Here is a 22,667-nt window from a genome sequence, read left to right as displayed (position 1 = left end):
AATCAATGGAGGTTTTGGATTGGAATCCTTATGCCTTAGGTCAAAATGTGAATTATGAGTCTTGGGGTGTGTTATGAACACCGAAATGAGGGCTTTACGTGATGAACCAGTTTAGGAAGGCCAGACCTGTGAATTGTCGGAGCAGATCTGACCTTAGGAAGCAGTTTGAGCGGTTGCATGGCATGGACTCGCCGAGTCCGATGAACAGACTCGGCGAGTAGCTTGAAGATTAACTGGGACTCGCCGAGTTGTTCTTCAGACTCGGCGAGTTGAGTCGGGGTGGCCCCGCGATTCTTTCAGGAGGAACTCGTCGAGTCAAGGGGGTACTCGACGAGTAGAAAGGGAGTCTTAGAGAATTGGGAGAACGTGTAGACTCGCCGAGTCGCCCTAGCACTCGCCGAGTCCGGTCAAAGTTGACCGTTGACCGTTGACCAGAGTGGACCTGTGTTGACTTCTTAGGGATAGTCAACATTAGAGATATAAAGTGTTAACTAGGGACGTTATGATGTTATAGGAGGATTAGAGCTCGGAGAATCGGGCACGAGGGATTCCCAGGTTGTGAGATATCGAGACACGCGAGGTGAGTCTTCTCACTATACTTTACCTTGAGTAGGTAACCAGAGTTATGTGATAGAGTATTTGTATGCTATGTATGTTATGTGTTGCACTGCATTCTTCTATGTGATTTATGCTATGCTTGTTTACAGAGTTAGAGCCTGAGGGTTCACAGAGTATGGGTGCACGGACCCACAGAGTTATAGCCTCGAGTGGCTAATATGTTTATTATGGTATTTTGGGGAACTCACTAAGCTTTATGCTTACAGTGTTGGTGTTATTTGTTTCAGGTACTAGTGAGGATCGCGGGAAGGCGCCGGCCTGATCAGTGCACACACGCGGGATTTTTATATTATGTGATCTTGGGGATTTTATATATTTTATGAAATGAATTACAAAACAATGATGTTTTTATGAATATTAGATGAAGTTGTCTTTATTAAATGCGAAAAATTATTTTTAAATTCTTGGTGTTACAATTTGGTATCAGAGCCTTGGTTTGAGGGATTCGAGTACACCTTCGGGCGTATTTGGACTCAAACTGAGGGTTGAGATGTAATTTTCAAAAGATTAAAAGATTTTTTTTAAAGACGCAGAGCAAGAGATGTGTGTACGATCAGCCCACGCCCGAACGGTGATTTCCCAAAATACCCTTACATTACGTGATGTTAATATTGATATGATGTATCTGCATGCTAGAGTAGGCTAGGCATTGCTACTAGGAATAAATTGGCCTGATATGTGATGCCTTAGTCTAGGGAGAGGTGAGCTGCTATGAGATGCTTGAGAGTGAGTAGGTAGCAGCGAGGGACTTATGATAGATATGTTAGAGAGTGGGCTACGCATGATAAGAGTACTTGAGACCTGGAATCCGAAGAGGAGGACTTGGAGTGTATTCTGGTGCGGTGCGGACAGTAGTATTGGGCCCGTACTACTGGAAGCACCGGAGCGGGGTGCAGCCCAAGTAAGAATCTTTGGAATGCCAAGAATCAAGGAGGAAAGAGTTGACGAGTGTGAGCGTGTTCGTGGGAATTCTAAATTTATTGTATGTCGTATTTCAGCGGTAGATCATGGTGAGGACACGTTTCACGTCCGAGAGCAGTGGTACCAGTGAGGAGGATATCCGCCGGATCATCCAGGAGGAGGTAGCTGCGGCCATCAGGGCCGAGATTCCAGAGATGTTTGGGTCCATAAAGACCACACTGATCGAGACGTTCGACGAGCGTTATGCCGCTCTTACTGAGGCTGCTGCTGCAGCGGCTACCGCAGCGGTGACTGCTGCAAGGCCGCAGGGTGGGGACGCGTTACTATTCCGGGAATTCAGCAACACAAAACCACCAGAGTTCGATGGGACCCCGGGTCCGATGGCAGCGATGAGGTGGATATCTGATATTGAGGGGTGCTTCTTCACTTGCTCGTCTCCTGAGCATTTGAAGGTCCGATTCGCGCTGAACCAGCTTCGCTTGGGAGCGAAGGACTGGTGGAAGTTCGCAACGGCGCATTACACACCTGCCGAGCTTTCTGCGGTGACCTGGGAGAGGTTCACCACTATGTTTCGAGATGAGTACGTTCCCCAGGTGGAGAGGGAGCGTTTAGCACAAGAGTTTCTGACCTTCAAGCTGGGTATTGAGTCTGTTACAGCAATCACGAGGATGTTCCACGAGAGGGCGATGTTCTGCCCTGAGCACGTGCCCACTGAGCAGGCACGTATGAGCCGCTACTTGAGTGTTTTGAGGCGGGATATTCGGGAGTTCGCTGCAAACTCCTCGTACCGGACATTTGCCGAGCTTCAGGCAAATGCCCGGAAGAGGGAGATCGAACTTGAGACTCAGACCAGGGAGGAGGCGGAGTCTCAGGGGAGGGATCGGCGACCGGCACAGTCGCAGCCGGCCGCCAAGCGGGCCAAGCCTGCTGATCCCAGACCAGGGAGCCAGAAGGGCCGCACTTGCGGGAAGTGCGGCAAGGGGCATGACGGAGTTTGCCGAGCGGGGTCTTGCTACAAATGTGGCAAGGAGGGGCACATGGCCAAGGACTGCCCCAAGGGATTTGCAGTGTGCTTTCACTGCAACCAGACTGGACACCGGAAGGCTGAGTGTCCGCAGCTGCGCGGAGCACCTCAGGGATCTGCTCCTGCCGCCATCAGAGCTACAGAGAGTCGGCCTATGAAGATCGAGGCACCGAGAGCTCGAGGGAGAGCCTTCCAGCTGACTGCGGAGGAAGTCCGCGCTGCGCCCGATGTGGTGGCTGGTATGTTTCCTTTCATATATTTATATTGATGTTGAAATATTATGCTTATATTAGGTTATGCGTAGGTACCTTCCTTGTGAATTCTGTGCCTGCTTTAGTGTTATTTGACTCGGGTGCGAGTCGGTCTTTTGTATCTCTGGCCTTTAGTCAGCATATCAGTGCTAGTCGTGAGGCATTGATTCGGCCTCTGAGAGTTTCCATAGCTGATGATAGAGTGATTTGTGCCACGGGGGTCTTCCGGGGATGCGTGTTAGAGATTTTCGGGGTTGAGTTTCCGATTGACCTGATTCCTATCGCGATGGGTGATGTCTGTGTCATTGTGGGCATGGACTGGTTGAGTCGATTCGGTGCAGTCATCGACTGCGAGCGTCAGCTGGTGACTATATGAGACCCTAGTGGGGGAGTTCTTTCGGTGTACGGCAAGGGTACGCGTTCGGGATCAGCCTTTTGTTCGGCCGCCAGGGCGAGGCAGTGTCTACAGCAGGGCTGTAAGGGTTTTGTGGCATATGTGATGGATATGCGAGAGACTTCCGAGAGACCGAGTTCAGTTGAGGAGGTACCGGTGGTGCGTGAATTTCCAGATGTCTTTCCCGAGGAGCTGCCGGGAGTACCTCCTGTGAGGCAGGTGGAGTTTGGTATTGATTTGATTCCGGGAGCCGCGCCTATCGCTAAGGTGCCTTATCGTCTTGCACCTCCAGAGATGCAAGAGTTATCCTCGCAGCTTCAGGAGTTGCTGGGGAAGGGATTCATCCGGCCGAGCAGCTCGCCGTGGGGAGCGCCTATCCTGTTTGTTAAGAAGAAAGATGGTTCACACCGGATGTGCATTGATTACCGGGAGTTGAACAAGTTGACGGTCAAGAACCGTTACCCATTACCGAGGATCGACGATTTATTTGATCAGTTGCAGGGAGCATCTTGGTTTTCCAAGATCGACTTGAGGTCGGGATATCATCAAGTGAAAGTGCGGGATGAGGACGTTCAGAAGACAGCATTCAGGACGCGATATGGGCATTATGAGTTTGTGGTGATGCCTTTTGGGCTCACCAACGCCCCGGCTGTATTCATGGATCTCATGAACAGGGTATGTAGACCGATGTTGGATCGGTCAGTGATTGTATTTATCGATGATATTTTGGTGTATTCGAGATCTAGAGAGCAGCATGAGGAACATTTGAGGGAGGTTCTTGGAGTGTTGAGATCGGAGAAGCTTTATGCGAAGTTCTCCAAGTGTGACTTTTGGTTGCGGGAGGTCCAATTCCTAGGACATGTTGTTAATCAGGAAGGGATATTGGTCGATCCGGCCAAGGTTGAGGCGGTGATGAGTTGGGAGGTGCCGAAGTCACCTTCTGAGATCAGGAGTTTCCTTGGATTGGCAGGGTACTATCGGAGATTTATTAAGGACTTCTCCAAAATTGCAGTGCCACTCACTAGATTGACCCGAAAGGGGGTTGTATTCTCATGGGGACCCGAGCAGCAGACCTCTTTTGAGACACTTCGCCAGAGATTGTGCAAAGCCCCGGTGTTAGCTCTCCCGGAAGGGATGGAGGATTTTGTAGTTTATTGTGATGCATCTATTTCGAGGTTGGGTGCAGTGCTGATGCAAAGAGGGCATGTAATAGCATATGCATCGAGGCAGCTGAAGCCTCACGAGACGAGATACCCCACGCATGATCTAGAGCTGGGGGCAGTAGTGTTCGCCCTCAAGATTTGGCGTCATTACTTGTATGGAGTTCGTTGCACGATATACACTGACCATAAGAGTTTGAAGTACTTGATGGACCAGCCAACCTAAACATGCGTCAGAGGAGGTGGTTGGATGTGGTCAAGGATTATGATTGCGAGATCCTGTACCACCCGGGCAAAGCTAACGTGGTAGCAGATGCGTTGAGCCGTAAGGGGGAGAGCACTCCACTACGAAATGTATGTTTGAGGTTGACCGTGATAGCTCCAGTACTGGATGCCATTCGTGGGGCACAGTCTGAGGCTATGCAACCGGAGATGCAGAAGAGGGAACGGGTCGTTGGTTTGGTCTCAGAGTTCGTTACTGATGATCGAGGGTTGATGACGTTTCAGGGTCGGATTTGGGTACCGTTTGTGGGCGGTACGCGTACTACTTTGATGGAGGAGGCACATCGATCAAAATTCTCGATCCATCCCGGGGCTACAAAGATGTATTTGGATTTGAGGAGAGAATATTGGTGGCCCTGCATGAAGAGTGACGTCGCGTGGTTCGTCGAGAGGTGCTTAACCTGCCGTAGGGTTAAGGCCGAGCACCAGAGACCCCATGGCAAGTTGCAGCCATTGGAGGTTCCCGAGTGGAAGTGGGAACAGATCACTATGGATTTCATCACCAAATTGCCGAGGACTGCCAGAGGAATTGATGCAATTTGGGTGATTGTAGACAGATTGACGAAGAGCGCTCACTTCCTTGCCATTAGTGAGAGTTCTTCAGCAGAGAAATTGGCGGAGATGTATGTGAGAGAAGTAGTATCTCGGCATGGGGTGCCGATCTCGATTTTTTCAGATCGTGATGTGCGTTTCACTTCTAGGTTCTGGAAGAAATTTCATGAGGAGTTGGGTACTAGATTGCATTTTAGTACCGCATATCATCCCCAGACAGACGGTCAGAGTGAGCGGACGATTCAGACGCTCGAGGACATGCTTCGGGCGTGTGTGTTGGATTTTGGGGGTAGCTGGGATGCGTATTTGCCCTTGGCGGAGTTTTCCTACAACAACAACCATCATTCGAGCATCGGTATGCCACCCTTTGAGCTGTTGTGTGGTAGGAGATGTCGGACCCCCATTTGTTGGGGAGAGGTGGGGCAGAGAGTGATGGGCAGTACAGAGATCGTGCTTCAGACGACAGAGCAGATTCAACGGGTTAGACAGAGGTTATTGACCGCCCAGAGCCGACAGAAAAGTTATGCAGACAGACGTCGGTCCGAGCTTGAGTTTCAGATCGGCGACTTCGTACTCCTGAAGGTCTCTCCTTGGAAAGGAGTGATTCGATTCAGGAAGAGGGGCAAGTTGGGGCCCCGGTATATTGGGCCTTTTCGTGTGATTGCGAGGGTAGGCCGGGTGGCCTACCGTTTGGAGTTGCCAGCGGAATTGAGTCAGATCCACGACACTTTTCATGTGTCGCAATTGAGAAAGTGTATAGCCGATGAGTCGGCAGTGGTTCCATTAGAGGACATTCAGGTGGATGCGAGCCTGAATTATGCCGAGAGACCAGTGGCCATCAGAGATCGGAAGATCAAGGTTTTGAGGAATAAGGAGATACCTATGGTGTTAGTTCAGTGGCAGCACCGGAAGGGATCGGAAATGACCTGGGAGCCGGAGCGTGAGATGCGGGAGCAGCATCCGGAGCTATTTTCAGAGTGAGACTTCGAGGGCGAAGTCTAGTCCTAGTCGGGGAGAGTTGTAACAGCCCGGAATTCCAGGTATCGTTATATTTATGACTTTTGAGTGTTTTAAGAGGGGACTCGGCGAGTTGGAGCTCAGACTCGCGAGTAGGATCGCGGATCTGGTCGCGGGTTCGCGACTGGACTCGGCGAGTCCGGATATGGACTCGGCGAGTCCGCACTGTTTAGCGAAAACCCTAACCGTTCAGGTTTGGGACACATATAAGGGGCCTTATGGCCGTCATTGTTCATCCTAGTCCCTGGAGAGAAACCTTAATTCGATTGTGAACATCTGGAGCAAGGTAGAAGACCATTATTGATCTTCTAAGTGTTATTTTGCAAGGAGAAGGAGGATTGGTGAAGGGAACAACAAGAGAAGCCACACTCTGAGGATTTGGGGACACAGAGCACGTTATTCAGGTAAGATTTCGAGTTCCACTCTTCCATGTTGATGTGTATATGGATTTAGGGTTTATTAAACCCTTTTGTGGCTAGATTGAGTGTTACCTTAGTCCCCCAAGCGATTGGAACCCTGTATTAGGACCCTTAGAAGTCCAGAATGTCCCATGCCTGAGCATTTCGGGAATCAATGGAGGTTTTGGATTGGAATCCTTATGCCTTAGGTCAAAATGTGAATTATGAGTCTTGGGGTGTGTTATGAACACCGAAATGAGGGCTTTACGTGATGAACCAGTTTAGGAAGGCCAGACCTGTGAATTGTCGGAGCAGATCTGACCTTAGGAAGCAGTTTGAGCGGTTGCATGGCATGGACTCGCCGAGTCCGATGAACAGACTCGGCGAGTAGCTTGAAGATTAACTGGGACTCGCCGAGTTGTTCTTCAGACTCGGCGAGTTGAGTCGGGGTGGCCCCGCGATTCTTTCAGGAGGAACTCGTCGAGTCAAGGGGGTACTCGACGAGTAGAAAGGGAGTCTTAGTGAATTGGGAGAACGTGTAGACTCGCCGAGTCGCCCTAGCACTCGCCGAGTCCGGTCAAAGTTGACCGTTGACCGTTGACCAGAGTGGACCTGTGTTGACTTCTTAGGGATAGTCAACATTAGAGATATAAAGTGTTAACTAGGGATGTTATGATGTTATAGGAGGATTAGAGCTCGGAGAATCGGGCACGAGGGATTCCCAGGTTGTGAGATATCGAGACACGCGAGGTGAGTCTTCTCACTATACTTTACCTTGAGTAGGTAACCAGAGTTATGTGATAGAGTATTTGTATGCTATGTATGTTATGTGTTGCACTGCATTCTTCTATGTGATTTATGCTATGCTTGTTTACAGAGTTAGAGCCTGAGGGTTCACAGAGTATGGGTGCACGGACCCACAGAGTTATAGCCTCGAGTGGCTAATATGTTTATTATGGTATTTTGGGGAACTCACTAAGCTTTATGCTTACAGTGTTGGTGTTATTTGTTTCAGGTACTAGTGAGGATCGCGGGAAGGCGCCGGCCTGATCAGTGCACACACGCGGGATTTTTATATTATGTGATCTTGGGGATTTTATATATTTTATGAAATGAATTACAAACAATGATGTTTTTATGAATATTAGATGAAGTTGTCTTTATTAAATGCGAAAAATTATTTTTAAATTTTTGGTGTTACAGTGTGTACCCGTCGAGTTGCAGGGAGGAAACTTGACGGGTGGCCTTAAGGATTGATCAGGATTCGAAGGAACTTTCTTCTAACACATAAATATTAAGTATTTGCTATGAAATACGTGCTATGTGCTTATATATTGTTGTTTATTTGAGATGTTGGTGGAATGGATAAACTATATAGGTTTTAATGAGTTAAACTGTATATGTATTTTGTAACTACAAATATGTTGGGTAGGACATGGGTAGATGAGATCCGTGAGTATGGATCAGATCAAGAGATTAGTTTAGATCCGTGAGTAGGAATCAGATCAAGAGGCTAGTTTTAGATCCGTGAGTATGGATCAGACCAAGAGGTTAGTTTTAGATCCGAGAGTATGGATCAAGTAAAGAGATAAACTTGCTATTAGTCTGGGAGTATGGATTAATACTAAGTTAATTGTCCCTAGTCCGGGAGTATGGATTGGTCACAATTATAGATCCAGGAGTATGGATCAGATATGGATTAAGATTAAGTTAATTGTCCCTAGTCCGGGAGTATGGGTTGGGCACAATTATAGATCCGGGAGTATGGATCAGATCAGGATTAGGGTATAGTTAATTGTACCTATTCCAGGAGTATGGAATGGGTACAATTATTGATTCGGGAGTATGGATCAGATCAGGAGGTTAGTTTTAGATCCGTGAGTATGGATCAGGTAGTTTTAGATCCGTGAGTATGGATCAGGTGAAAAGGTAGTTTTAGATCCGTGAGTATGGATCAGGGGAAAAGGTTAGTTTTAGATCCGTGAGTATGGATCGGGTGAAAAAGTTAGTTTTAGATCCGTGAGTAGGGATCAGGTAAAGAGGAAAATTTTAGATACGAGAGTTTAGATCGTGTTGTTGTGAGGATCGATGGGGTGGGATAAGAGTTGCCTTTATATGGTGAAAATGTACAAGTTTGAATGTTCTATATTTATAAATATATGATATAACATGGTAGGATGAAAACCCTATATGCTCACCAGGCTCCCAAGCCTGACCCACTCAGTTTTCTTTGTATCACAGGTATCGATATGAAGACATATTTCACAGAGAGATTTAAAGGAGATATAAATCATTAGTGTAATTAAATTTAAGTTCTGTTTATGCTTATATGTCTGTATCGGAACATGACATCTCGAGGTTTTATTATTAAATGAAAATACATTCTCTTTGAGAAATGTTTTGATAAGTTATTATCATATCTTGTTTTGGGAACAAATTCCGCAACCGTTTTCTTTAAACGAATACTCTGATTTATAAAGCGAAGCATAAACAAATCGGTCTTTTCTGGCCGTGAAATTGGGGATGTCACAGTTGGTATCAGAGCATTAGTTTAAGTGAACTAGGAAATTGTAGGAAATTTCTAGACTTAAACTTAGAATGCTAAGTAATGATTGTGAGGAGTGTGTCTAAAATATGTTAGGTAGTACACCTAAATTAACACAAGCACTAGTTTATTTTAGGAATGATGCCTAAGAATGCTTTTATGTGCTAAATGTTTTGTGTGATAGCTATATTGATGCTATTATTTGTTCGGATCTATGGTCTGTTGTCGACCGGATCTGGAAACCTTATGTGTGTAGGATTCTAAGCGTACAACTACGGTATTAGAACTAGCATGTAAACGTTTCGGAGTGATAAGGAGATTTATACGTCTATCGTAAATAAAGCTTTCTTATCTTAAATTCTCGCCCAGTACACTGAACGTCTGCTTGGATGTACAAAACGTTATGGTGAAGACTCGTAGAGAATTGAGTAGATGGAGGAAATGAAAGGCTTATGATAGTGAATGACACCTATCGGAAGATATCGTAAGAGTGGTGTCATGCCTTTATTTTATGTCTGATGAAATAATAGTACGTTTAGAGGAGTATGATACGTCTGAAGTACACCTTCGATTGGCAGGATGATGGAACGATTGATGAAATTCTCAAAGTTGTCTCATCGCCTGGTATTTCCATCACCAATCGATTTGAAGTAGAGTTGATGATTGAAGATTGAGCAATGAAGAAGTCCTAGTAAAGTCTAGGGAAAATGTTTATGGTTATTTGGACACATTCGTATGTGTTAAATCGTTTTGTGATTTTCTTGTATGGTGAAATGGTCGACTGCGGGACAATACTTGGGACGAGTATGAGTAGGTGTGAAAGGTAGTAGATGCATATACTACCGGAAGCACATGACTCACACTTGGATCAGGGAAAGTCACAAGGTTACCAAGAAGCTAGTAATTGATTCCGTTTTGTTCAAGTGTGTCATTACCCTTGTTTCGGTAGTGACTAGTAAGATGGTTGTTATTCCGACCCTAGTGGTCATATCAAATTAAGTCCGACTACGAGGAGTTTGTTACGTGGTTCATAGAACCAAGTTCGAGGTAGCATCTGACTCAAGTCAGAAGATTGAAATCAATGCGATTGATAGTATCGCGCTCGTTAAAAAAAAGATTTTGTAGTTAGGCATGCTACATGTTAAAAATGTGATTATATTACATTAGAATATGAAGGAAGGTATATTCCATTCTGGAATTTGACTCTAAGAGACTTGAGTCTAAGCGTTGCATCATACAATGAAAGGTCATTAGAGCACGACCCATCGGTCTGTTACAATAGATAAAGGAAAGTATTTATCCTAAGAAGAAGAAGGAGTCCTCAATAAGGATTTAATTTGTAACTCGAAGGTTACGATTGAAAGTCGAACATAGTACGAAGAGCAGGTGCAAGATTGAGCATCACGATGATCACTTAGGATGGAAGGATGACGTATGGAATCATTATACAAGCCCTATTTCGTTGATGATTTCGGGACGTAATCATCCTAAGGGGAAGATAATTATAACGCCCGTAGATCAGGGCTAGTCAATTTAGAGACGATAAGCATCAAAAATGAATTTTTGATGGAAGATTATTTAGAAGAATTAATCTTAACCAAGTTGTAGTATATGTCACAAGGTTTCCGTGCATATAAAGAATGCCAAAATCTGAGTTATAACGAAGAAGTTATGACCTGTCGAAGTTTCACGACAGAACCGACACGACCCAGCACGACGTAAATAGTGAATTTAAGGTAGATAGATATCTATCCTTAGTGATCTAAGAGAGAGTCGAAGATGTCTTCGATAGTAGTCCAACGATAAAAAGACAGACAAAAACAGAGTTCAGATGAAGGAGTTATGAATTTCGAACAGAGTTTTCCTGTCCCGGCCTACTAAAGATAATATATAAGTAATATATTTATAATATATTAAAAATAAAGTCAAATTTAGCCAATGGAGTCTAAACGAGAGTTGTAGAGCATAATTTCACCTACGCGTCGATATAAAGAACGTCGAAAACGGAGTTCGTATGCGAAAGTTATGAATTTCTGAAATTCGGGGCGCGAAACCCCAAAACTGTCAGATACCACGACATGGCAAGTCTTCTGTAACGCCTGTGTTTCCGGGCTTGCCATTTTTAGCAATGTAATAGTCTAGGTTAACCTTTGTAACCCAATTTGAAATAATAATAATGTATTATTTGAGTATTATGTGTTTTGTGCTTAATTGCTTAATTATGTGGTTTGATTAATTAAGAATAAAAATAAGCATCGAAATTTAAGTTTAAAATAAACTTGATATCATTGGATAAAGTTGTATTGGTCGAAACAAGGATTCCGAAGATATAAAGAATGCCGAAATCCGAGTCATAACGAAGAAGTTATGACCTGTCGAAGTTTTACGGCAAAACCGGCACGGCACCGGGAAGCGTAAATAGTGAATTTAAGATAGAGCGAGATTTAGCCTTATCAATCTAAACAAAATTTGTAGAATATTTTAAGATAAGAGCGTCGATAAAAAGAACGCCCAAATCTGACTTCGTATGAGGAAGTTATGATTTTTCTAAGATTCGGCTTAGCAGTGCACGGCCCGAAACTCGAATTTTAGTTCGAGCGGTTTTTGGCTTACGCGACCTAAATGAGAGTTGAAGGTCTCATTAATAGGAACTCAACGATAAAAATATGGACGAAAACGGAGTTCGTATGAAGGAGTTACGAATTCTTCGCGGTCATTTAACAGTCTAAACGCCTCCTACTGTTAAATTAGAGATCGGTCAAGATTTAGCCGACGGAGTCTAAACGAAAGTTGTAGATCTTGATTTTACCTACGCGTGGATATAAAGAACGTCAAAAACGGAGCTCGTATGCGAGAGTTATGATTTTTCTAAGTTCGAAGGCTAACACGCGATAGGGGTGACGTGGCACCACCCAAAATTTGACACGTGGCACCACCAGAAAGCCGCCACATGGACCAACTCGGCGAGTAGGTGTCCCCTACTCGGCGAGTATGGACCAACTCGGCGAGTAGGTGTCCCCTACTCGGCGAGTACATCAGATATTTTCACTATAAATAGGATGCGAGGGTTCAGGGTTTATTTGCTCATTTCTTCTCATCTTTGTGCCGAAGCTCTGCATTTTTATACCCCAAAGCCCCGGTATCATACTCTAGCCCCGAGGAAAGTCCCGAGATCCCGAAGATCCCGAGAAGTGCGGTTCCCGAGCCGAAGCTCTGCCCGCGAGAAGTTCGATTTTTGAGGAGATCTTCCAGATCTGCTGTGGATTACTACTTCTGCAAGTCGTAGTGCTGTCCGATCGTCTTCTGATCATGTGAGTGTATACTACCTTTCATAAACACGATAATAATACAAGTGCGGTTTGAGTGTATTAAGTAAATTGTGGTTTATATGTGTGAGGGTATAGTTACTTTCTTCTAACGAGTAACTATGAAGTATTTTATATGATATACTTGTTATGTGTATATTTTGTGATTGTACGCGTGAATGGATATTCACTTTATTCTATCTCATAGATCTGAATTGTTTTCTATGGAATATGTGTTATGTGGTATGCCTCTTCTGTTATGTGGAATATATATTGAATGAAAATGATATACAGGTTTTAAACTACGTATGAAAATATATATTTTTATCTACTAATATGTTGGGTAGAACATGGATAGATAGTTGGTGTGTAATAAACAGATGAGAGGCCTCGATGTTGTTGTTGTTGTTGATCTAGTTATTCAGCGGAGTATGGATAACGACCACGGACTCTTTCTAGATAGTCCAGTGGAACGCTAGCAGGTTCATAACCTGTAGGTGTTGTGAACGATGTGTTCACCGATGTACTCTATCCCCCTCATGGTTGCCTTTAGGATATCTATTGTTGAGGAAACCCATTCGCAGTGATGTCCGTCCCGATGAAAATCCTAGATTAGGTCCCTTGAGATAGATGTTGTTTTAGGGACGCAAAGTGAGGATAACGGGAATGGGTAATCGGGATAGTGATTGGTTGGTGAAATTAAATATAACTTATTTATTGTGGGTTGAAAACCCTATATGCTCACCAGGCTCCCAAGCCTGACCCACTTAGTTTTATTTGTATTACAGGAAGTGGCACAAGGGCGTAAGATGGATGGATCATCTTGTTGTTTTGTTTACAAGTCTATATATGTATATATTTGTTGAATGACTTGTAATGTTTATCGTTTATGCTTTATGGTCTGTATCGGAACATGACATCCCGAGTTTTGATTATATAATGAAATGCATCTCTTGATGAAATGCTTTGATAAATGTTATTTTATCATGTTTTGTTTTGGGAACAAATTCCGCAACTCTTTCAAATCAAAAGGATTTACTCTGAAATTATTTAAAAGCATAAATGAAAATCGGTCTTTTCTGGCTGAGATTTTGGGGATGTCACATCTTCTGACACCTCCGGGAGTCCTCCAGATGCAACTTGAGATGACGCATGCAGTGACAACCAAGCCCACGACGTGGAAAAAGGTACCACGACATGGCAAGGGCAGATTTTGCCCTATAAATAGATTTGAAGGGCCAGCCGAGTTTGGTTGCTCATTCTCTCATCTCTCTCCCATATTACATCGTTTTACGTGCAATTTTAACCCCCCCAAAGTCCCGGTATCACCCCGAGACCCGAAGCAAGTCCTGAAGCCCGAAGATCCCGAGAAGAAAAGAGTTTCCGAGCCGAAGCTCTGCCTGCGAGAAACCCGGTGTGTGAAGTGATCCCGGTTTCACCGAAAAATACTACTTCTACAAGTCGTAGTGCTGTCCGATCATCTTCTAATTAAGTGAGTGTGTGGTCACTTTCTTCTAACACATAAATATTAAGTATTTGCTATGAAATACGTGTTATGTGTATAATATAAAAATGTTTATATGAGTGAGTGTGTGGTCACTTTCTTCTAACACATAAATATTAAGTATTTGTTATGAAATACGTGTTATGTGTATAATATAAAGATGTTTATACGAGTGAGTGTGTGGTCACTTTCTTCTAACACATAGATATTAAGTATTTGCTATGAAATACGTGCTATGTGTTTATATATTGTTGTTTATTTGAGATGTTGGTGGAATGGATAAACTATATAGGTTTTAATGAGTTAAACTGTATATGTATTTTGTAACTACAAATATGTTGGGTAGGACATAGGTAGATGAGATCCGTGAGTATGGATCAGATCAAGAGATTAGTTTAGATCCGTGAGTAGGAATCAGATCAAGAGGCTAGTTTTAGATCTGTGAGTATGGATCAGACCAAGAGGTTAGTTTTAGATCCGAGAGTATGGATCAAGTAAAGAGATAAAGTTGCTATTAGTCCGGGAGTATGGATTAAGACTAAGTTAATTGTCCCTAGTCCGGGAGTATGGATTGGTCACAATTATAGATCCGAGAGTATGGATCATATATGAATTAAGATTAAGTTAATTGTCCCTAGTCCGGGAGTATGGGTTGGGCACAGTTATAGATCCGGGAGTATGGATCAGATCAGGATTAGGGTATAGTTAATTGTCCGTATTCTAGGAGTATGGAATGGGTACAATTATTGATCCGGGAGTATGGATCAGATCAAGAGGTTAGTTTTAGATCCGTGAGTATGGATCAGGTAGTTTTAGATCCGTGAGTATGGATCAGGGGAAAAGGTTAGTTTTAGATCCGTGAGTATGGATCGGGTGAAAAGGTTAGTTTTAGATCCGTGAGTAGGGATCAGGTAAAGAGGAAAATTTTAGATACGAGAGTTTAGATCGTGTTGTTGTGAGGATCGATGGGGTGGGATAAGAGTTGCCTTTATATGGTGAAAATGTACAAGTTTGAATGTTCTATATTTATAAATATATGATATAACATTGTGGGATGAAAACCCTATATGCTCACCAGGCTCCCAAGCCTGACCCACTCAGTTTTCTTTGTATCACAGGTATCGATATGAAGACATATTTCACAGAGAGATTTATAGGAGATATAAATCATTGGTGTAATTAAATGTAAGTTCTGTTTATGCTTATATGTCTGTATCGAAACATGACATCCCGATGTTTTATTATTAAATGAAAATACATTCTCTTTGAGAAATATTTTGTTAAATTATTATCATATCTTGCTTTGGAAACAAATTCTGCAATCGTTTTCTTTAAACGAATACTCTGATTTATAAAACAAAGCATACAAAAATCGGTCTTTTCTGGCCGTGAAATTGGGGATGTCACAAAGAATCATATAGCCGTTTTTTGATCATTCTCTGATACACTCTTTTAAGAACATTTTCAGATACATTCTCTGATTCCGTAATCTTTGAGTTTCATCCAATCGAGTGTTCGATCTGTACCATCGAAATACTTCATTTTGATAGTAAATCACAACTTTCAGAGAATCCAAACAATTTGTTCATCATCGATTTCTAACACTTATTAGTTGTGGGGTTTTTAATATTAATCATTGTTTCTAAAAAAAATTAGAAATTGAAATATCATATTATCACCTACCACAATGTATATATATGTCTAAAATCCGAAGCGGTGTCGTGGTCATTTACTCATTTACCTGTGTTCCACAAACCAACAATTTTTATCATTTTTATGATTATCCATAAAAGGAATACAAATAAGTATTTAGAGGGTGTTTGGATAAATAGTTTTTAGTTTATTAGCTTATTGCTTATTTGCTTATTGCGGTGGGAATAAACATTTTTTTAAAATGTGTTTGGATTAACTTATTGCGGTGAGAATAAACAATAAACAATAAGCATCTTAAATGTTTGACAAACAAAATAGCTTATATGAGTAAAATGACCAATAAACAATAAACAATAAACAATAAACAATAAGCATTCCCCATCTTGCTTATTAAAATCAACTTATTTAGCTTATTCATACCGCAATAAACTGATTTTTAAAGACTCATATTCAAACACTTAAATTTGCTTATTGCTGTGGGATTAAGCAATAAACAATAAACAATATATTTTTTCCTTATTCAAACACCCCTTTAATATGCTTATATCTCCTCGACTCCTCCCACCGATTTGGGCCAGATTGTAAATCGCCAAAAGCCCATCTGATCGGACTCCGTTTATTTTGTCAATTTATGCTTAAGCCCACCTTCGGACAAATACGCAGTGATCGGAAATTGGGAAAATCAGGATCCTTTGTTTGTTTGAGTAAGCCGAAGAGGAGGAAGAAAGAGGAAGAGGAAGAAGAATGATTTACAGGAAATGGAGTTTGATAACGGGTCCAGCTGTTTTGGTTGGCGGCGTTGCAGGCGCTGCTCTTGCCCTAAATTTTATCTTCAAACAAGTAAGTAATCGTAAATCTCTTCTCCTATCAAATGACTACTTCAAACCCTTGATTTTTATACCAATTATCGCATGTCGTTGATTTCTCAAAATTTGTGGTATCTGAATCACGTTAATCTGTTCGGATTTTACTTGATTTCAATTTGAAATCTCGATAAGAAATGTTGTTGATTCGTTTTACCTTAAACCTAGGTTTTTTGATGCCGACCGGTTCAGAGACATTGTGATTGTAAACTTTTCTTTATGATGGAAATCCATGATTATACTCTCCTTCACCTTAGGTTTTGGATCCGAAATGAATTAATTAGCAACTTCCAAGATTCGATTTTTAACATGTCCGTATGAATTTGCATTGGGAAGTTCTAGGTTTAAATGGAAGAACCAGTTTCTCAATGTAGAAGGGGGTGTTGGGATACGCATTTAAAGTTTTAAACAGATTATTGCTGATGTATACCCATTTCTTACACTTTCTATATTTTCTGCATATGCAGGATCCCTTTGCTAAGCCACCAGAAAAGAAGCAAGGCAAGTAGAAGAAGATGTTGAGAGGTGAATTCACATCCTTTAAAATGATGCTATGCTTCCTCTTGTTGAATGTTTATTTTGGTTCTTAATTTGCACATGTGTTCTCAAAATCCGACTCTTTTTCATGAATAAATTTTGATAACTCTTTGTGGGCTGCATATATGAGTTCATGCATGCTTAATTTCATTTTTTGCTTTTCCCGTTTCATAATCAAAGTATTAGGGTATGTTTGGTTTCACTTATTCTGATTTCTCAATTCCATGATGTGTTTGGTTGCTAAATGGATGGAATTTAGTTTTGCTGGAATCTTTCAAATTCCATATCTATAGAATTTTACACCCAAAGTTGCAAAGCATCATATGAAACAACTTTACTATTGTCTTAACATATAATCATAGCTCTAACATTGTCTTTATCTTAGAAATTAAGGTTGTGAAGATCGGGAATTTTTGGATGTTATGTAAAATTGTTTTATGCTTTGCAAGATTGTGATTATTAGATTGAATAACTTAAAGCATAAAAATATATTTTTATCAATTAGTTAACTATCAATTTAACAATAAATAGTTTAAAACATGAAAAACTACATCTTAAATATATCATTTAACAATAAATAATTCAAAATGAGTTTTTTCTAGAGTTCATATTTGTTCCACTTAGTTAGTACAAGATAAAATATTTGAATTTAAAAAAAATGGTAATGATCTGATAACATGATTTTATCGTTTTTCTAAGTAAAATTGGAATCGAGTTATCAAGATGGGATTGTAAGATTATGAACATGGTTTTAACAACATTGTTCGCCTTCGAGTCAAGCGGAGGCATTGCAATATGTAAATAAAATTATAAATAAAAATTTGAAATACTTTAAATCTTACTGTTGAATTTCATTCTATTTTTATTTTCACTGAACCAAATACGTGACAACTTTCTTATGAATAGTTATGATATCCTTCATACTTTTTTTTTTTTTTGATAAATTCCATTATTGTTTAAGAAAATCGTAGGAAAAAAACATTTATTAATACATAAAATCTGATCATTACGCATCATGCATTTGGTAAATGATCTTCACACGTATTGTAACGTTAATTGATGAAGTGAACTCGAATTAAATAAACTAATTTGAAGTCAAGCATAAGTAGCCCCGCTTGTATTATAAATTTATAACCTCACCAACAAACGAACATAGGAAACCATAGTCAACTACTATATAAACCGTTATATACCTTCATCTTCAACAACGAAGACATTCTGGTTTTATCCAAATCAAAACCATGGATTAGACCTCGCTATTGTCTTTAACCTCTAAGCAACATGTTCATAAGTAAATCATTCCATGAGTCTATTGGGCCGGGCAAGCACCAATGCAAACAATCATTTTGAACTTCACCATTTGTATCCGGATGGAAAGCCCGGTAAGGACCCGGGTGCCCATCGGGCCTCAGCAAAGATAAACGGGTCGTATCAAAAAGCTTCAAAATCGACCCATCTCTTGACCCGTCCATAACCCGAACTGCCTTCTCAAATTCTTCCAATTCAATCCCTCTCATTACCATATCAATATCTCTCAATTCTATATCACCTTCTTTAAACGGGCCCGTCCTGTTACAATACCCGCCTGTGTTCCACTCCCCATTCTCAAAATGATCCGGTGTGGTGGTCCGAAACAATGTGTAAACTTTATGATCCGATTTTGTAATAAAATCGAGAGTGGTCTGTAAAGCTTTACGATACGCGTAATAAAACCCTAGCTCGGGTACACTCTCTTTTTTACAATTATGACACCCGATAATCTCACTGTTCTCAAAGTAGAATGTCGTCTTCAAAAACCATTTCCCTGCACCGATCTCAATATAGTCAAAGTTATGAAACTCGTTGGCCCATTCAGGGTCCGGCTCATCAAGTCGGGCTTGTACAGCACTTGAGGCATGGCCATCATTGTCCTCGAAGATTTTGGATTCGATTAAAAAAGGCGACCAAATCACCGAAAGTGTAAACTTATGTGATTCGAAAAACCATCTGCGTGTTCGGTATTCCTCATCATGGTACACCTCCACTGGCTTTTCTACCTGCAAAAATATAATTTTTGTTCTATTGTCATTATTATCGTGTTTTTTCTTTTTTAGTTAATGAGTTTAATGGGTCAAACACTTCATCTAGACGACTATACATGTTCATTTATTTTTGCTTAATATTTGATAGAATAACTTAATTGGTAAAACTTAAGATCAACCCTTTACATATTTTGTCTTTTTTTTTTTTCTTCTTCCAACTTATCCTCAATTTAGTTATTAAAATAAATTTATATTATAAGTTCATTTTAGAATAAAATAATCATTATTTAACTCTACAACTGTAGACATACATTATTACTCATTCAATTATTTTACCTATCAGTTTTAGCCAAAGTCAGTCATGTTATACCTGAGAAAGAATGCATAGAAGCGATTGCACATGGTTGCGAGAGATTGAATCACCGATGAATGCCATTGATTTTTGTCTCATGAAATTAAGAAATATTTTTGGGTCGAAAATGGGTAAATTGCAATTACGTGGCTTCCACCTCCAGTAGATGTAATCCATATCTGGGCGGCCGTTTTTCATACAATTTTGATGATGTTCGATCGTGTTGCAGCTGTTGTTGGTGTATCGTGGGCCAGTGAGATCTTCAACCCATTTGCCGGTGAAAATATCGCACTTTTGTGAACCTACACAAATATTCCAAGTGTATTATTTTTCTCCATCTATTTTAGATTTTCATAAATACCCTTCAATTTACAATGTTTTTACAAATTTGTCAAAAATATTTTTGTTAATTTGAAGCTCTATCTATTAAGTGTATCATCATGTGATATTTATTAAAACTTATTAAATTTTTAAATGCATTTGATACAATTATCATATATAATATAATTAAAATTACTTCAAAGTATATAAACTAAATAACTAAAAATTTAACTAAAACAAGTTAAATAAACTAGATATATACAAATTCAAACTTGAAGTGTAACAAGTGAAACCCACATTCTAGTTATTTTATTGTAAACTAATATAACTATTTAGTGTAAATGACTAGTATTGTTTTAGATTTGAAGTAATATCATTTATAGCTTTACTAGGTGTAAGACCCATGTATTATATGAGTTCACTTTAGAGAAAAAAATTATGAAATTTTAAAAATTTGAAAAGTTTGAATTTATAAGAAAAAAATAAAAAATATTGAATTATTAAAATTAAATTGTTTGGTTTTCTTTTAAATTAAACAAATAATTTAGATAAATAAATAAAGAAAACTAATGAAACTTTAATTTAGAAAATTTGAAATTAGAAAGAAGTCAATTAATGAAATTGATATGTATTTATTATTACATTTAAATATTACGTGGAAATTAATAAAATGAAAAAAAAACACAAAATGTCATATAAAAAAAATTAATTGAAAATAACCACAAAATGACATGTGGACAAATCAATAAGAGTGTGATATGTGCCAAAAAGTGTTTTATTTATTAGGGAGAATTTATAGAGTGGAAAAATATCGATTGGAGAACAATTACTATATTTTACCCTTTATTAAGTGAATTTGAAGATACCCTTAGAATAATCAACTAATTATCTACAACATTGATTATTTGATTTACAAAGGACATCCAAATAGCCCCTCAAATACATATGTTTTATACTTTCACTAAATCATTTGATTTACAAAAATATACTTGATTCAAAAAATATATTTTGTAATTTCAGTTTATAATGTGCTATTTTTAAACAATGAAGAAGATGCAGCCCCACATACCCAAGTAGTAGCACGGGTTTAAAAATTATTAGTTTTAATGAAAATCATTGTAACCAGATATTATTAAACATGAGCATTTGCCATCTCTTACAAATTATAGTTATTTTTAGCACTTTAAAAGGAAAAAAAAAAAGCAATATTTTTATTTGCAAACTAAAATTAAAAAATTATGATATTCATGCGTGTAAAGCAAGGGAACTAGACACGTACTAGTATCATTCACCGGAACTTGACCGGAAAGTGTGAAATTAGACTCCACCACCGACGGCGTTGACGTCGATCTGTATCCATCGCCAAAAACCACAATCACATGTGGAATCTGAACATAAGTTGAGAAATAGAGTCGATAAGCAAAACCCATCAGAATCAAACCAACAACGATCTTAACAAACATCTTCATTTGCTTGTGCTTCACCGGACTTGAGGAATTGTTCATGTCATAACTCATTTCCTTCATCTTGTCAGAATCTCCGGCGAGATCTCTGTGTAAACCATATAAATCCCACCGCCTTTTGTATGTAGTAGAAATAGATGAATTGAGAAAGAAAGGAAAATGATGGTTTTTGTTAGTGAACTTGTGTGTGTTGTGGGGCATATTTTATTTTGTGTGGTTGGACTTTAGTAATTGTGGCATTTAACATGGAGTGGACCGGTGTAGGGTATGAACTTAACTTCGGTCTTAAACTAGCGATAGCAAAATGATTGCTATTTGCTAAAAATACATTGTTAAATTTTAGTAATTTATCTTTTTTTTTTTTTTTTTTTCAAATATAAGTTGTATTAGATTGTAAAATATTGCTAATTTTAATGTGATATATGTTTATTATATGAATAATTTGTTATCATATCATGGTTGTAAGTCATAGGCGGTCGACCCCTTCCTTGATATCAACGTCCTCGGAGATGGTATGATTCTTAAAGTCATATATGCGGTAGCTATGACGATCAAGTAGTTGAAATTCTCCTACTATTAATAGAAGGCTCGTTATATCGAGTTTGGATACAACGCATCTCACATTTTTTGTATTCATTAAGGTGATTAGGTGAATTTGATTCCCATGATCTTATCTCATTTAAGTAGATAATAATATTTTTTTTAAGGGCTGGTAAAATTTTATAGAAAAAACTAATAAGAATGCTAAAGAAAAAACAATCAAAGCAAAAACAAAACCACAGGCGGAGCTTTATGGGGGGGGGGGGGGGGGCGATTTTTTTGTTACATATAATCCCTCTACTTTAATTTTGTACATATTCGGCCCAAAAATAGAAAATTTTAGCCATGGCCCCCCCTATTCACCGATTTTTATAGATATTATACTTCCGGCCCCCCAAATCAAATGTTGAAGCTCCGCCCCCGAACAAAACAGTCCCAATCAAAGTCAAAACAATATAAAAGGGTTAAGTGAAACTTTTCAAACTCTCCAAAAGTGGATCATCAATTCAATCCTTTCATATCAGTTCACCTCATTTCTTCTTCCTAACATTAATCTTTGGCACGACCTTAATATTTTGAAGGCCTTCTGCGAAAATCAAAATGAGGCCCATAAAAATTTTCTTGTAAAATATTTGTAACATCCAAATTTTCAAACCAAATTTTTTATTTTTAAATTCATATAAAAATATTGTTCATAAAAAACATTTCAAGAAAATCGCACATGTCAAATACAAATCATCATCAAAATATAGAGTGTCCTAAAATATATGGAATCATAACTACAGATGAATGTGTACAATCAAGCTTTCACATTCCCGCGATCCTCAGAGGTACGTGAAACACATTTAATCAACAACTGTAAGCACGGAGCTTAGTGAGTTCCCCAAAATACACATACAACACAACACAAAGTAAACAACTATGAGTTTATCAACAACCTTGGAGA

General features: G+C 39.8%; 2 protein-coding genes across 2 annotated transcripts; one reads left to right on the top strand and one right to left on the bottom strand.

Annotated features, from left to right (window-relative positions):
* The first annotated feature begins 16,263 nt into the window (after window positions 1–16,263).
* On the top strand, window positions 16,264–17,146 carry SDH8 (succinate dehydrogenase subunit). The gene is made up of 2 exons (XM_079032439.1): window positions 16,264–16,464; window positions 16,955–17,146. The coding sequence occupies exons 1-2, from the start codon at window positions 16,369–16,371 to the stop codon at window positions 16,994–16,996; spliced, it is 138 nt and encodes a 45-aa protein (XP_078888565.1). The 5' UTR covers window positions 16,264–16,368; the 3' UTR covers window positions 16,997–17,146.
* A 934-nt stretch (window positions 17,147–18,080) lies between these two features.
* On the bottom strand, window positions 18,081–21,409 carry LOC145094149 (protein trichome birefringence-like 24). The gene is made up of 3 exons (XM_079032438.1): window positions 20,998–21,409; window positions 19,416–19,699; window positions 18,081–19,060 (listed from the first exon to the last, which is right to left on the bottom strand). The coding sequence occupies exons 1-3, from the start codon at window positions 21,380–21,382 to the stop codon at window positions 18,290–18,292; spliced, it is 1,440 nt and encodes a 479-aa protein (XP_078888564.1). The 5' UTR covers window positions 21,383–21,409; the 3' UTR covers window positions 18,081–18,289.
* Between the last annotated feature and the right edge of the window lie 1,258 nt (window positions 21,410–22,667).

This window comes from Lactuca serriola, chromosome 3, assembly GCF_051521515.1.
Source record: "Lactuca serriola cultivar US96UC23 chromosome 3, Lser_US96UC23_V15, whole genome shotgun sequence".
Classification (NCBI taxonomy): Eukaryota; Viridiplantae; Streptophyta; class Magnoliopsida; order Asterales; family Asteraceae; genus Lactuca; species Lactuca serriola.
The sequence above is the reverse complement of the archived record's forward strand: the minus strand, read 5'-3'. Positions and strand labels throughout refer to the sequence as shown.

Excerpts from the sequence above, each read along its gene's own strand:
- SDH8 (XM_079032439.1), top strand. The coding sequence starts at position 16,369 with ATGATTTACAGGAAATGGAGTTTGATAACGGGTCCAGCTGTTTTGGTT. Across the intron at positions 16,465-16,954 it reads TAAATTTTATCTTCAAACAA|GATCCCTTTGCTAAGCCACC; the intron begins GTAAGTAATCGT and ends CTGCATATGCAG.
- LOC145094149 (XM_079032438.1), bottom strand. The coding sequence starts at position 21,382 with ATGCCCCACAACACACACAAGTTCACTAACAAAAACCATCATTTTCCT. Across the intron at positions 19,700-20,997 it reads AGTTCCGGTGAATGATACTA|GTTCACAAAAGTGCGATATT; the intron begins GTACGTGTCTAG and ends ATATTTGTGTAG. Across the intron at positions 19,061-19,415 it reads TTCTATGCATTCTTTCTCAG|GTAGAAAAGCCAGTGGAGGT; the intron begins GTATAACATGAC and ends ATATTTTTGCAG.